General features: G+C 41.8%; 1 protein-coding gene across 2 annotated transcripts in view; it reads right to left on the reverse strand.

The window, feature by feature from the left end:
* Window positions 1-317: 317 nt before the first annotated feature.
* Window positions 318-15,579, reverse strand: part of GRIN3A (glutamate receptor, ionotropic, N-methyl-D-aspartate 3A) — a 179,926-nt gene continuing 164,664 nt past the window's right edge. Inside the window, exons 7-9 of one of the 2 annotated variants that reach the window (XM_012638287.1) lie at window positions 6,622-6,786; window positions 5,325-5,401; window positions 318-1,027 (exon numbers count right to left, since the gene is read on the reverse strand). In XM_012638287.1, the coding sequence (XP_012493741.1) occupies window positions 688-1,027; window positions 5,325-5,401; window positions 6,622-6,786 (582 nt within the window). In that variant the 3' untranslated portion in view covers window positions 318-687. Of the gene's footprint in view, window positions 1,028-3,262; window positions 4,392-4,471; window positions 5,402-6,621; window positions 6,787-15,579 lie in introns of those variants that run through there. The other variant, XR_001137207.1, reaches the window with a different exon arrangement.

The raw sequence follows: 15,579 nt of genomic DNA on the forward strand, positions 1-15,579 counted from the left end.
TCTGCCCATCTTCTGTCCTCACTTACCATATCTCTGTCCCCTTTCCTAGTGGCATGTAAGCATGTTCCTCCTAAATGTTAAGATGGAGTCAGAGAACCTCAAAAACATGGCTCTTGCCTGATCCAATCAATCCTTGGCCTGCCGTGATACTGATGAGTTCAGTATCCCTCCCAAGAGGAGGGTACTCTGCTCTTACTCTGCTCCCCATTCAGAATGTAGGAACAAATCTAGATTGGGGAGTTGTATCAAAACCTACAACCCTGGATAATCCTGTTCTGTATTAAGATTAAAACCAAGAAACCAGTAAGACACAGGTATGAGTAACACTTTTATCTCTTGTTGATAGTGCAGAGAAAGGGCTAAAAACCAGAAATATTACTGTGGCACCTAGTGAAAAGGTTGACAGGAGCTGGGGTTGTCTGATTATTCACAGATCCCTTACATGGAGCTTACTCCTGATTAATTTAAGATTCTTGCTGTGAAAAAGACTCCTATCCTGGAGACCTAGGGAGAGAGTTTGGGAGAGCTGCTGCCGCAAGTGAGGCTAGGGAGAGCAGGCTTGACCTCTAAGAAGACCTAGCCCTCAGCTTCCCCACACCTGTGTCAGTAGTTACAAAAGAGCATTACAAAGTGTCTCAAGGGCTCAGAGGAATGCCAGGAACTGAGAAAGGGGAGCAGTGTGATCACCTAGGACTCACACGTCCGATTTGTCCTTTGATACTCTTCCAGCTCCGTTTTCCTGCTCACAGCCAGCTGTAGCTCCTGACGGATCACCTGAATCTGCTTCTCGAGCTCTGAGAGCTCCTGCATCACTGAGTTCCGGGATACATTTAGGGAGTCCGCTTTCCCATTGGTGGTCAGCAAGGCAGGGAGCTCTCTTCTCCTTGGAGGGAGAGGGATGTCCTGGTGGGTCCGCATGCCCAGCTGGTTTTGTCCTTCCTCGTCACTAAAGATGTATTTTCGCCGATTGTCATGACTCAGATTGGAAGTATTCCACACGGTGAGCTGACGGGGTCCCATATTGGACCTAGGAAACAGAGACATTTTAGATTTACTATCCATTCTGCAGCTCTCAAAGTGCTGTTCTCCATCTGTTAGCCATTTCCTTTGTGAATAATATGCATTTGGGGATGAAGTAAAAAAGCCATGCACAGACTGCCTGCTAGAGTGTCATGGGGACAAAAGGAGCCATGAACTTTTCAACTGAAGTTCAAGGTCTTATCAAGTCTTATGCTGCTCTGAAACTGGAATGGAGAATCACCTGGAAGGCCGATGGCATGGGGTGTGGCACATTCTTCTGTGCCTTTGTATTCCCTTCCTGTGGGTCAAGCTCGGAGACCAGCACTACCTTGAAACATTCTGTGGGCTATAAAGATGGTACCTTAGTAAAAGTGAAAATCTGTTATTTAGATGTTGGACTCTAAGCATCAGCCTGTTGATAGATCTTATAATACTGTCCATCCTCAGTCCCACAGGACCACTCCAATGTTTACTACTTGATTTTAGGGAGAATAAAAGCATATAAGCCACAAGTTTCTGCAAAGTGTTTCTCACTGTAGGGATGGCTTTATGTGGATTGAGAATGACAGGTCAGTTCTGATGCTTAAAAAAAAAAGAAGAAGCTCTCAGGTTCCTGTTAGTATGATGAAAATCAAATAGAACCTGATTTGCAATCGCATTTTAGGCTTGCGTCTTACCACCTACCACCATTGTGGAGAGATGGCACTGGACAGCAAGAGAGTTGCTGATAGAGAGTCATGGGAGGAGGTGAACCGGTTTCTGAAATGCACTTTGACACTTAGGTGCAATGAGGAGTTCCTCCCTACAAGAACAGATTAAAGCCCCAAGCAGCACAGCTTCTGATTTCTTCTACCTTAGACAGAGGAGGAGGAGGAGGATTATGACCATTTTTGCAATCTACCATAGGACAAAGCAAAATAGAAACACCCTATTAAGTCCTTGTGTTTTTGTTCCCATGCACATAACTGAATCGACTTTATTCCTGGGCTCTTACTTGCCGGGAGGAGAAGGGGAGGAACTGGAGGGCAAAGGGGAAAGAGAAGGATAATAAAGTCTTGATGTGAAAGTGGTCATAAACCTCCATTCCTCCTTTCATCCATGCCCTTGTGTAATATGACTTCACAGCTCATCCCTATAGGGTTCCTTTTCCCCTTGAATTAGGGCTGGTCTCATAACTTGTTTTGGCCGATAGAAAGTGGCAGAAGTAGCAGGGAGGCATTTCTAAGCCTAAGCTTTTATGAAGCTTTGCGCACTTCCACTCTGTCTCAGAACTCTGCTGCTGCAATGTGAACAAGTCCAGACTGGCCTGCTGGATGGTGAAAGAGACCATGTGGAGAGAGTGCCTGGGCTTCCCAGTTGACCCAGCTGAGGCCATCACAAGCCAGACAGCCCTTAGCTGCTTTTCCCTTTCCCTCCAAGCTGGCTACAGACATAAGAGCAAACCCAGCCCAAATCAGCGAAGCCTGGCTCAGATCAGCAGACTGCACAGCTGAACCATAGATTAGTAAGCACCTCACTGTTGTTTAAAACATTAAGTACTGGGATGATTTCTCACATGGCAAAGAACAACTGATACATACCCCAAGCCATTAAAACACACAAACACACTCCAAACCGCCCTGTAGTTCTTTAACATTTTGTCATAGTTTAAGTCTTATGTAAGTGAGCAGAGGGCACCAGAGCTCAGTTTTCATGTTTCCTGGGCTGGGTAAAATTCTATAAGGAATTAGAAGGCTTTAGACTTAAATCAGAGAAAGGATACAGTTATAATTTTCCTTCGAGCTTTACAGTTCCCCTTAATTTTCCCTTCAAATCTTTTCTTACTGAGTTTGAATAATTTCAAAGCAATCTTGTTTGTGGTGTTTGTTATATGGTTTGCAATTTTTGTGTGTCTTGGAGTGAAAGGAAAGAGAAAAGGGGGCTCTATTGGGAAGCCAATGAGGTGAAGGATAGACCAAAACGTCCATGAAATCACATGTTGAATGAACCAAGCACTATATATAGTCTCTTGCAATATGCATTTTTTTTCTCTGCATTAAGGAAGGAAGGAACAACATCTGCTTCTATACAATGACCCACAATTTTCCCAAACATTTCCTCAAACTCTTATGTTAGCAATTCATTCATTCATTTATCTATTTTATTCATTCAATAAATATGGAGCATGGGGGAGAGATGTCAAGTAGAGCATTTGCAAGAATGAGAGGGAGAGGGTGTTCTCAGGCCAGTAGACCTAACTCTCTAGTATCATAGAATGATTCGTAGCAGGGAAATCCTGGGAGTTGAGCATCTGCACATTTTCTTGGACTGTTCAGGCAACCACAGTGATCAGGTAAGTAGAGACAGCCGATCTGGTTATCTCCAGAGCTTTATATATCTGGTAATATAGAAGAATAAACAAAAGCTGGACTCCATGGCAAACTCTAGTTGTGTGCACCACCAGTGCTCTGCTAATTGTTGTGTGGCTCTGGGCTACCTATGAGTGTCAGGTGACATATGCTGAATATAAGATTTAGTGTCTAATTGCAAAGAATGAGAGGGTTACACTCTTGGCCTCAATAACATTTAGGTTGTGTTTTGTATCAAGCCTTCCTAGAGTGTAATGTGACCAGTGAATGAACTGTTTTTTAACATTATAAATGAGCAAAATAGGCTTCCATGAAGCAGTTATATGACATAGAGGTTCAATGCTCCACTGGACTATTCAAAAGAGACCTGAAGGCTCTGGGACCCCAAACACTCATTGTGTTTAAACGGTTGTAAATGTTGGGCTGTAGAGAGGTGGGCACAGGAAATGTGGGCCCAAGATAAAGCAAAAGAATGAGTTCTGCCTTAGCTCCTTCTCAAAATAGGGGGTTCAGGAAGGAAATATGCCAAGAAAAGTGGGTAAGTTGAGTGAAAAGGCAATTAGGTTCTTGATTTAAGTGAGAAAATGTGGTTACGAATCACATCACAGCTGGAGATGGGATCACTGGGCTCCCTGTTTCTATAGCTGGAACACGAATGTTTTGCCATTGTAAGATGATAGCTTTGCTGCTGTCTTCTTGTGTTCTTCTGGTTAGAAATTTATGTTAGAAATAATTATAGAAAAAAATATATGTAACATGACTTGGAACAGCTGTGACCTGATTAGTCCACAGCTTGTCACGAGCAGACTTGCGATATGATACAGGAAAGCCACAGACTGAGAGGGGTTTGGGGAGTGCTCATTGACTGGAAAGAGAGCCTATAAGAAATAATGGAAATGATTCTGACAGACTAGATGCAAAAACTAGAGGGAAGAGGACTGCAGCAGTCCCAGAAGAGATTAAAAAACAATGAAAAGAAGTCATATTTTCCATCCCTTTTTCTTTTGTTATGATGAGAGAGGTGTCAGCTTTCAAAACTATCCAGAAAGCCAAGCTTTGAGCTGAAGATATGCCATAGATGACAAGAGTTGCTTGGAGCTGATGCCCTTGTCTGAGGCCTCTGAGAGCGTAAAACAACCAAGAGGGCTGCCTTAGGCAGCAGGCAACAGAGGCCAGCCAGGAACGAGACCTAAAAGCTTCTGACGTCTTTAGTCACCGTGAATAAGGCACCAGTCATCCACAGGCTGGCTGTGGTGAAGGTGCAGCGTTTCAATGTTCAAATATCATTGATGCATTTAAGGCTTGTTAATTCCTGTTAATGAGATGCTCTCTCCTAAGGAATTTGTAGAAGAATGCCACGAAATGGATTAGGCAGGACATGTCTGTTGCATATTTCAAATACTATTAATATATTCCTAGGAGTGCTGGAAAGGGGTGGGGAGTGTAAACATGCCAAAAAGATATCACATGAAATTAATTGCTTGCACTGTTCATGAATTAAGTCTTTTGTATATAATAATAGCTAATATTTATTAGGCATTTGCTTTGTTTTCAGGGCTTTACATGTATTATCTCATTTAATCTTTACACCAGCTCTAGGAAGTAGGTACTGTTTTTATCTCAGTTTCACAAATGAGGAACCTGAGGCACAGGGAGTTTAAATAAATAAGTCATCAAAGTAACACATATCGTAAGTGTTGAGACAGGATTTGGATCCAGATGGTTGACTCTAGAGTCCACGTCTACACCCTATCCATGATAGTGTATTATTGCCTGTACTGCATGTCAATGTCCATATATATTGTTTATCTCTTTTATTTATCTGAAACCACATGTATTTATACTTATTTTATTTATCAACAGTTTGTCCTGATTTGATCTGAATAATTATACAGTTGTGTCTCTAAACTTTTATTTTAGCAAACGTAAAGACAGCTGGCATTGGCCTCTACTTACCTCTTTTCCAAACGTTTGGTCTTGAAACGCTGCTGCTTTTCCTCTACAAATGATGTGTTTAGTGCTCTATGTAATCTCTGATGGAGAGAACAGATTCACAGGTAGAAATCATTAGAAACACACAGGTCAGGGGACAAAACACTAATTGAGACTTAATGATGTATGTAGTCACTACAAACTTTGACCTCTTTAAACAAATTTCCAGGAATGCCTAAAGACAGATCAACATTTAGTCCCAAATCTCAAGAGCACAAAAATTCTAATTATAGGTTATTATTCTTCCTGGAGAAAAAAAGAAAGTGATCTGATAGAAAGCTTAGAAATGCCCTGGATTGTAAACGGTGTGTGATATAAGGTGGCTCAGTCATAACTAACGTGTAGAAAAGGTCTTGTACAATTGCTAAAGATAAATCAAAAACGTAAGTCTGAACTTCGTGGCAACCAAAACAAAGAAGGGAAGAAGGACTTCAGAACTACACTAATCCTATTAGCATATAATAGGGAAGACCTATCTAGAAAAAACAGTATTGTGTTAACAAAGTGAGGGGTCAGCATGAGAATACATGAGTGGGGCAGAACTGGGTGCACTGGGAGGCAGGAGGGAGCCCAGCACTGGGGAGGCCAGAGTGGCTCATCCCTGCGGTCAGGTGAAACTGCCCCATTTGTTAGAGTTTGTCATTAAGAAGCCTTCTGACTGTATTTTGGCTCTCCATGTCAATTTCCTTCAGGGAGAGATGTACAAATGAGTGTGCTCGAATTGTCAGTCCACTTAACAGTTTCAGTTCTCCCTGTAAATCGTGTGTTGGTGTCTGGATTTCACGAAAGAACTGCGGCCCTGTGAGGCTTGACCTGGGCGCCAGTGGGCCTCAAACCTCAGACCAGGAAAAAAGCAGAGAGAACAGAGGCAAGTGGGGTCACTTAAAGGGGAATCGAGACTTCAAACTCATTTTGTGGGTTTCAATTTTGGCAAGAAAAGAATATAGGAAACAAATCTTTCACATTTTTTTTTTCAGATTGTCACTGTTAAGTGAAGCCTGGTTAAAAACAGTCCTATTGCTTCTATTATGGGTGACGATGGAGGGTTATGAGAAAGGAAGGGGATAGCTTAATTTAAGGGGAAAGTGAATTAATGGGCTAGAGAGAACCCCATCTTCTATTAATACATTCAGAGTGCCTATACCACCCTTGTGATCGTGGTAATTTATCATCTGTCAGTCTGACACAGGGTTCTGGATCCTCCCATCACTGGGAATTCTACAGTTTAAGAATATTGGAAAAAGACACCAGTGCCACTCACCTGACTGGTGTGGAGCCAGTATTGCAGCCTGGATTTGTTTTTGATTCGTGGTAGCAGCAGCCTGTACACCATGTGCTCACCAATGGTTGTCAAGATGGATAGACCAAATCCGATGCACAGCAGCACGAAGAGTCCAGAGAAGTGTTTGATGCCCATTTGCAAAGTCTGTGATAGAACAGGAAAGAAAATGCCACGAATGCGATGAACCACCTGGCCCAATGCTTGTTCACTCTTTTTCTTTTTTAGACTCAGATTCCTTTTTTCTGGACCTAAGGAAAGCTGGAGACTGTTCCTCCCAGTATGTTCTGTGAACTTCACTATACTGCGCTGTGAAAGGAATTCCAGTGCTGGACTGAGGGCTGCTGAGGCGCACAGGCCTGGGGTGCTGTTCACATGCTGATCCCACTGTGGGAACGGTCCCTGGAGTCGTGCCAGGGTCCTGGGCCTGCACCACCCTCCAGTCTCTTAGAGAGAGATAGAATTAGGGAATTGAAATAATTTAATATACTAAAACATTCTATCCAGGGAAGAATCTTCCTCAGGGACAGAGAGTGAGTAGATTTAAGGGGAAAAGATGATGAATCCAGTAATTATGGAGTTTGACTCTACCATGGAACATGGAGATCATCTAGTTCAATGCCCTCATTGTACAAATAAGGAAACTGAGACCAGAGAGGTGTAAGTAGATCAAGCCAGGCCACAAATCAGGCAGCCATAGAGGAGAAAGAGAAGGAACCTAATATTTATTGGTTGCTTACTTTTTGCCAGATGTTTTGCATTGAGATAGGTATTATAATCCCCATCTTCTACATGACAGAGAGGGTCTATAAGTCCATCTCTGTTCAGCTTCAAATCCTGGGCTCTTTCTGCTATACAACAAAACAGCAGCAGTCACAGCAACAGTTACAACAACTATATGTGGCCGGCACTTTGCTAAGAGATTTACATATTGTAGAAGTTAATTATACAAATTGGGTCATTCTTATCCATACCCAACTAAATCAGACTCAGGTGGCCAGGGGACAAAAACACTCTCGGCACATAGCACCCGCTCCAAGAGTTAAATTTTCCACAAGCCCAGCTGCTTAAACTTCCTTTTATAACCTGAAACCAGTTTTATCTAACGGCTACTAAACAATCTGCTGTGACTCTAAGATGAGTTGTGCCCACCGCCGTCATTTATCCATCGGGGCTTGCCAACTCCCCTAATGCCAATGAACTTTCTTTCAAAACAATATGTAGCATTTCTTCTTTTTATAAAACCACCAACTTTTCTTTATTTTTCAGACATGCCGAAGACTATATCTAGTCTGTGTGTATACCCTGAATTGCAATTCTTGCTTCCCAAATAGTGTTTTAAATTTAGAGATTTGTCTCTATATTTTATTTGACTTCAACAATATGCTATCTAAGAAAACTTCACATGTACTTTGCAATAGGTATTATTCAGTCGCTGACATCAATGGCAAGAGTCATTGCTGCAGAAGGAAAATAATGTATTGAGAGTCTACTATGTGCCAGGCATACGCATCTCTTCTGTGTACTGTGGGATGGAGATAGAAGGAAGTTCTATTTCCCTGTAAGCAGCTTTAGTCTAGGGAGAAAGCAAACATGTATGGCACCATGATACACTTGATCTATGTTTCTTGGGTTTTGTGGATAAGCTGGCTGATGAGATAAGATTTGAGTAAGAGGCAGAATGGGGAGGTAAGGTGGAGAAAGTGAACACACTAAGCTGAGGGTAGCATAAACGGTTGAGAAAAGACACGACTTTCCCAGACAGTGGTGTAGGTGGGTACGAGATTGAGAAATAGACTGCTGTAGTTTAGGGGAGGGTGCACGAGGCATGCGTAGTGCTGTGGTTTGAATGTATGTGTTCTTCCAAAATTTGTATGTGGGGACTTAAACCTAAAGGTGGTGATGTTAAGAGATTGGGCCTTCACCCTCAGGAAGGCAGCAAAGCCCTTATGAAAGGGCTCTCGGGAACTAGCTAGTTCCTTATGTTTCCCTTCCACCCTTCCACCATGTGAGGAAATAGCAACGAGGACCAACTTGGAAGCAGAGACTGGGTCCGCAGCAAGACATCAAACCTGCTGGCACCTTGATCTTGAATTTCAGCCTACAGAACTGAGAAATAAATTTCTGTTCTTTATAAATTATCCAATCTCAGGTATTTTGTTATAGCAGAACAAATGGACTAAAATATTTAGTTGGGAGAAACAGGGCCACACTAAAGCAAGTCCTTGGATGCTATTCTAAGAAGTGTAGGTGTCACCCCTTTGCTGGAGGCTTTTGGTCATCATTATCGTTGATGATTATTTAGCACTTAATATGTGTAAGGCACAGTTCTTAGCACTTTATCAATGTAGCGACTTGCCCAATCCTCATAACGACCCATGTGGTAAATACTGTTATGATCTCCATTTTATGGGTGGATGTAGAAACTTAGCAACAAAGAAGTTCAGTAACTTGTCCAAGGTCACATAGCTAGTAAGGGTTGGAGCTGTGATTCAAACTCATGCAATCTATCTTGAGAGCCCACACTTTTCACTGCCTCATTTATCTGATGTGAGTGGATCCTCCCATCCTCTTTAAGGGATTTTCCTACTTTCATTCTCCCCACCTCTACCCACCCCAATCCTGGAGAATGGTTCAGGCATGGGAGACATAGGGAAGCCTATCTGGGGCTCAGGACTCGGAGGCAAAGCTCAGAGATTTAGGCTTTGATGGAGCCTGGGTCATGGAGTCTCTTCTCCTCCATGACAGTATTTCAGGCAGTGGCTATGGCTCAAAACCGGTGTTAGGATCCCTGGAGAAGAACAGACTAGAGCTGAGGAGGGGCTCAGAGCACGCACCAGCTCTAGGACACTGAGACACAAGGCAAGAAAACTGGACAGATGACCCGGGAATGCTGGCTGAAGCCCAGCCCTAGGGAACAGAGAAAGCCCGTCTAGGAAAGGGCTCGATGGGGAGGTTCATTGGGCCCTCAGGGCTGCAGAGGTTCTGGGGCTTTTCCTGGGACATCTCTGTACAAGCAGTGACCAGTCGTATAAACCCTAACCTCCAGAAAGTACATACAAATGTGTTTGAAAATAGTCCTTGGTCTGGACCTATTGCAATGTGTACAGGATATGGCTATTATAGAAGGTTTCAAAGAGTTATTGCTATGGATTAAGAACAAACTGGGAAAATTCATTTTGAACTTTAACACCATCAAACATTCAGTAAAACTAAGCATACAGGCACCACTTTCTTATGAGATACTGCCAAGATAGGAAAAATGTAACTTACAGTGAGTCATCTTGCCTTTAAGAACATGGCTTCTCTGTTTCCTGTGTATAACAATAATTAGTCTCATTTCCTCTAATTACCTCAATAAGAAATAGGCCATATTCAGTTTCTATTATACATTTCTTTCTTTAAATTTCTGTTGTTTACACCCATATGTTAATAGACTGGTAGAAGTAGTTATTGTGTTTTTTAATTGGGCACTTAATGTGTGCCAGACACCATATATTCATGTTATGATCTTACAATAACCCTGTAAGTTAAGTATAATTATCCCCATTTCACACTTGAGAAACAGGGGTTCAAAGAGATTAATTTTCTTACCCAAGATCCTAGAAACTAATAAGTGGGGAGCTAGGCTGCGGATCCAGGATGATTTAATGTCAAAGCCTGCACTTCTTCTCGAGCAAATATTACTTACAGGTATCTTTGCTGTCTGAATTCTCACTATATTCTATTCACTATAATAACTACCAAAAATTTCTGTTCAAAAGTCACCACTGGAATTGAAAATCCACTATAATCTGCCTGTGAGCACCAGTGAAATTGTGTCTGAGTCCGAGTGATAAGATGTACGGCTGCAGTTGCAATTCAGCTGTTCTTTCTCTAGGATCGTTGTTTAAATGTGTTATGCACTAGACATGAGCATCTTCCCACATTATCAAGTGAAACTTTTTTTCTAATCCAGTGAAACTTGCTCAGCTTGACACTTATCATTGGTCAGAGGAAGAACAAGGGAAGGAGTAATGAACATTTAATGTCAAATTTTCAAAATAAGTTTAGGCAATGCAGACGAAATGATGATTGCAGTTGCAAGGGATGTGAGTGGAAGCACATTCAGAAATGCAGTCACAAACCCAGTCTCATACTGTGAAAAGCTGTGTAAATGAAAGCAAAAAGAATGCAAACAAACATAAATTTTGAGGTTTTTTTCCCGTCCTACTGCTTTATCTGAAGCTTCATTTGATAGCTCACAGCCACACACTTCCAGAGAGTCAAGTGCCAAGGAGAGAAGACTGCGCCAGGATTTAGCCAGGGACAAATCTCAGGCATTCATGGCTTCGCTTGGTCCTCCACAAGCTTACTCTAGCATACCCCATCTCATTTAGGCAACTCTTTAATTAGTAACATTCAAAAAAATTATCTTGTTAATTTCATTGTTCTATATGTTATTTATACTCCTTATGTTTCTTTAGGATTTTATTTTACTGTTAATTTACCTTAGTATATATATATTACACTGTGGAGGGGAAACAGTTTGTATCTGATACTGTACTCTTCACATTGCATCCAGGAATACCCACTAATTAAGCATTAAATAATTGGTGTTTTAAATGCTTTATATTATGTAGAAATTCTTGGTGGATTGTCAAATATCCATATATTCTGCACTAGGATATTAAACACCCATAGGTGTCTAAGAGTGTTATAATGATATTTAGGCAAACTGGTTGGAGTTTTTGGGTTTTGGATGAGGTAGGATGCTTTATTATTTTTCCCACTTAAATTAATGGAAAGGGATTCCACTATCTGGAAATTATTAGGCAGCACATTCCCAGGAACAGACTAGATTCAGATAAAGGAGATGTCTGTACTATCATAGGTGTGGTCTTGGACAGCAAAAGAGACTAAAGTAGAACAAAGAGAGGTATCCCCAAAACAAAGTGAAGACATTATGTTAAAGAGGATGGAATAATCAACAGTGATCTGGTCTTGGACCAGATCATCAGTGCTTCCAGTGATATGCAGAGGTCAAGACTACCAATTTTGTTGTTGCCCAAACCCTGCTTTGCATTTTGTTCAGATGTGGACACTTGAAACATCTGACAACTGGCTAGATAAGTGACTAGTTCTCAAGCCTTCTGCAAGAAATGCAGTTAAAGTATTTCACTCATCATTTGCCTTAGATGTTACTGATTAAATCCTATGCAGCTAATTCTCCCTCGTGCCCAATCCACATCTCCCAACATACAGCAACCATCCAATTTTCCTCGTTCTCAAGAGAGTTGTTTATACTCATAGCTTGAAATTTCTCTCTTCCCATTCTCTCTTGGACCCAGTCCAATCAGACTTTTGTTCCCTCCCATCACCTGTCAGACAGCTCCTGTTGAAGTCATCAATGACCTCCACATTGCCAACCCAATGGTCAATTTTTACCTTATTCATGTATGGGCAGCTTGTACACTGTTGATTACTCCATCCTCTTTAACATAATGTCTTCACTTTGTTTTGGGGATACCTCTCTTTGTTCTACTTTAGTCTCTTTTGCTGTTCTTCCCCATTTTTCTGACTGTAAACATTGGCATGCCTTCAATTTTTTAGCTACACTCACATTCTCATCCAGACTCATGGCTTTAAACACCACCTATATGCCAATGGCTCCAAAGAGTTGGGGACTTTTCTTCCCTAACTCCCTATTCAGGTATCCAGTAGACATCTCAAACTTAACACATCAAAAGCAAATTCCTAATGTTCCCTCTGAAACCTGCTCCTTGTATGGTCTTTCTTATCTCAACAAATCTCTATCCTTGTGGCACAGGCAAAATGCTTAGTAACCTTTGACTCCTTTCTTTTTCTAGCATGGCATAGCCTAATGTGTCTGCAAATACAGTGGACTCGACCTTCAAAGCATATCCAGAATCCAGTGACTTCCCATTCCTGTGCTGAATGCCCAGCGATTGTTTTCCATCTCATGCAGAGTAAATATTAGAGTCCTTACAGTGGGTTACAAGGCCTTGACAGATCTATTCCCACATGTCCTAACTTCACAGCCTTCTTCTCACTTGTTCACTCTGCTCAGCCACCTGGGTTTCCTTATTGTTCCTTAAATCTATCAAGAAGTTGCTGCTAGAGGGTCTTTTCATTTTCTGTTCTCTGCCTGTAAACTCTTCTGCCAGGAATCAATATTCTTCTTTGCCTAATTTCCTTCAGGTCTCTGCTCAGATGTCACCTATCAGCAAAGTCTACCCTAACCACTGTGGTTAAAAAGGAAAATTCTCCTCCTCTCTCAGACACAGTCTCCCTTGCCCTGCTTTATTTCTCTCCTGACATAATATGTATTTGTTTATTGCCCATTCCTCCCTGAGTAGAATGTAAGTTCTAGGAGGCCAGAGCTTTTGTCCACTTTGCTCTGAGAATACCCTGATTGCCTAGAACAGTGCCTAGCACATACTAGGCATTCAATAAATACTTTTTGCATGAATGAATGAAAGCATATGAAAGCTAGAATCTTTTATGTATAATATAAATTTGTGCATTTTTCCCCCCAAACACTCATATATCTTAGAGGCTTCTTAGGATAGCTCTGTGAGGGAGAAGGGTAGAGATGGATATTCTCAATCAATAGGTGAGAAAACTGAGGCCCAAAGGGCTTGAAGAACTTGCCAGCTTGACCTGATAATACTAGTATTCATTGATCTGGGGATCTGATGTTGGAAGGAGACAACAATATATTTAAAATTAACAAAGTAATGCATTGGAGATTGAATGCAATAATTCCAGCTGGTTGTGGTAGAATGTACTGATTTTATTTACTTGGGATCGTTTCCTTGGGGAACTGCCCTCCTCCTACTTTGTGTGGTCTTGGTGTGTCCACCAATCACAGACTCCCCACTCCCTGGTCATGGGGCCACGTCTGTGACCCAAGGTAGGCCAATTTGGATCTGAAGTGGAGACATTGCCCAACAAAAGTGCTTGGAGGCTGTGTGCAGTGGCTCACACCCGTAATCCCAGCACTTTGGGAGGCCGAGGCAGGAGGATCACTTGAGACCAGGAGTTCAAGATCAGCCTGAGCAACATAGTGAGACCCTGTCTCTACAAAAACAAATAAACAAACAAACAAAAACAAACCAAAAAAATTGTAAAAAAAAAAAAAAAAGAGTGGTTGGGGCTGAGTCATTTCCAATGTCAGTGCCCCAAAGACAGTCCTGTAGGTTCTGCCTGCCACTAATATCCCTGAGTCCTGTAGTTCCTGAGACCTCATCTGCTTGTAGCCAAAGAATCTGACTTGATAGATGTACTGTTTAGAGGATTAAGATCCTCTAGCTCTGAAGTATGAACGTAACCTCTTTTGAGGTAGACTTTTTTCTGATGCAGAACACTGAAATGAATAGGTGTAGCCTGTTCTAGGAAGACTTCTCTGACAAGGTGAGGCTGTGCCTTTCTTTGCCTGTCTCCACAAGCCTGGTGTACAGTAGGTGCTCAATAAATGTGCATTAAATGAGGCATATATCTGAAAAGGAACTTAGTTATAAGTACTCTAAAGAGTTCCTATTAAATACTTTTCCCCAGAGCAAAATGACTACAGGAACTTGGAGCAATCCTTTTGTTTTTCAGTGATCTAGTGCATTAAACCCTGTATGATCTCCTCCAAGTTTGTAAACACAAATCCTAATGTTCAAAAAAAATTTTTTTTCTTCAATAAGAGAACTGGGGCTGGGGGAGGAATAATGATTTTAATGAGAGGTAAAGAAAAGAAAGGCGATGGTGCTTCTGAAATATTGATGACTCATACATACTTGGAAGCAGGAAAAGGAAGCAAATGCTGTTTCTAATTTTGAAGACATGACATCTATTTTATTTTTTTGACTCCTGATTATTTTGCCCAGAAGAGCAGTAGCTTAAGAAAATTTGCCAGACTCATTGTTGTGTCTATGCATATGGCCCTTAGACAGGGAGGGGGAGGACATGGATACTTGCAGGAAGTGTGGGCTCCAGAGGTACCAAGGACAGAGTTTCCAGGGAAGAGATTTAGTCTGTCTGGAGAGGGTGGGGTAAGATTGTGTGGTATAATCATTTGAGGTTTCTAAAACAAACAAACAAACAAACCATTTAACAATAATCATGAAGAAGAAGAAGAGGTTGGTTCAGAGAATCCTGAATTTTCTGATCAACCAAGACAGAGTGAAAGGTCCCTTAACAAAAGAAACAGAAGAGGAGATGATTTACCAACTCCAGGGAGACACTGCAGGAGCCTAAGTTAGCAGTGCTCACACCAGAGGATTTTGGCAGCACTTAGGGGCTGTTAGAACTTCCCATCACTTCCCTAGAGCCCGGGGAAGACATCTGCCTCTGTAACCTGGAAACTGGTTAGTGGCTCATCAACGCGGCGCTGCCCATGTTGCTGAGGAGATGCCCCCTCTCTCCTTGTTTCTTGGGCTCCCTTGGGAGTCCCCGTCCCTTCTAAGCTTGGGAAACCATCTTTTACGCTTGGAACTGGTATTTAATTTGCTGCATTAGCTCTGTTGTGCAGTCTTTTGAAAATTTTAATTTATTTTTAATGTTTCTTTCTTTTTTTTTTTTTTGAGACAGTGTCTCGCTCTGTTGCCCGGGCTAGAGTGCTGGGGTGTCAGCCTAGCTCACAGCAACCTCAAACTCCTGGGCTCAAGCGATCCTCCTGCCTCAGCCTCCCAAATAGCTGGGACTACATTCACAGCCTTCTTCTCACTTGTTCACTCTGCTCAGCCACCCTTTATATTATGTAGAAATTCTTGGTGGATTGTCAAATATCCATATATTCTGCACTAGGATATTAAACACCTATAGGTGTCTAAGAGTGTTGTAATGATATTTAGGGAAACTGGTTGGAGTTTTTGGGTTTTGGATGAGGTAGGATGCTTTATTATTTTTCCCACTTAAACTAATGGAAAGGGATTCCACCATCTGGAAATT

Source organism: Propithecus coquereli, unplaced genomic scaffold, assembly GCF_000956105.1.
Source record: "Propithecus coquereli isolate 6110/MARCELLA unplaced genomic scaffold, Pcoq_1.0 Scaffold128, whole genome shotgun sequence".
In the NCBI taxonomy this organism is placed as follows: domain Eukaryota; kingdom Metazoa; phylum Chordata; class Mammalia; order Primates; family Indriidae; genus Propithecus; species Propithecus coquereli.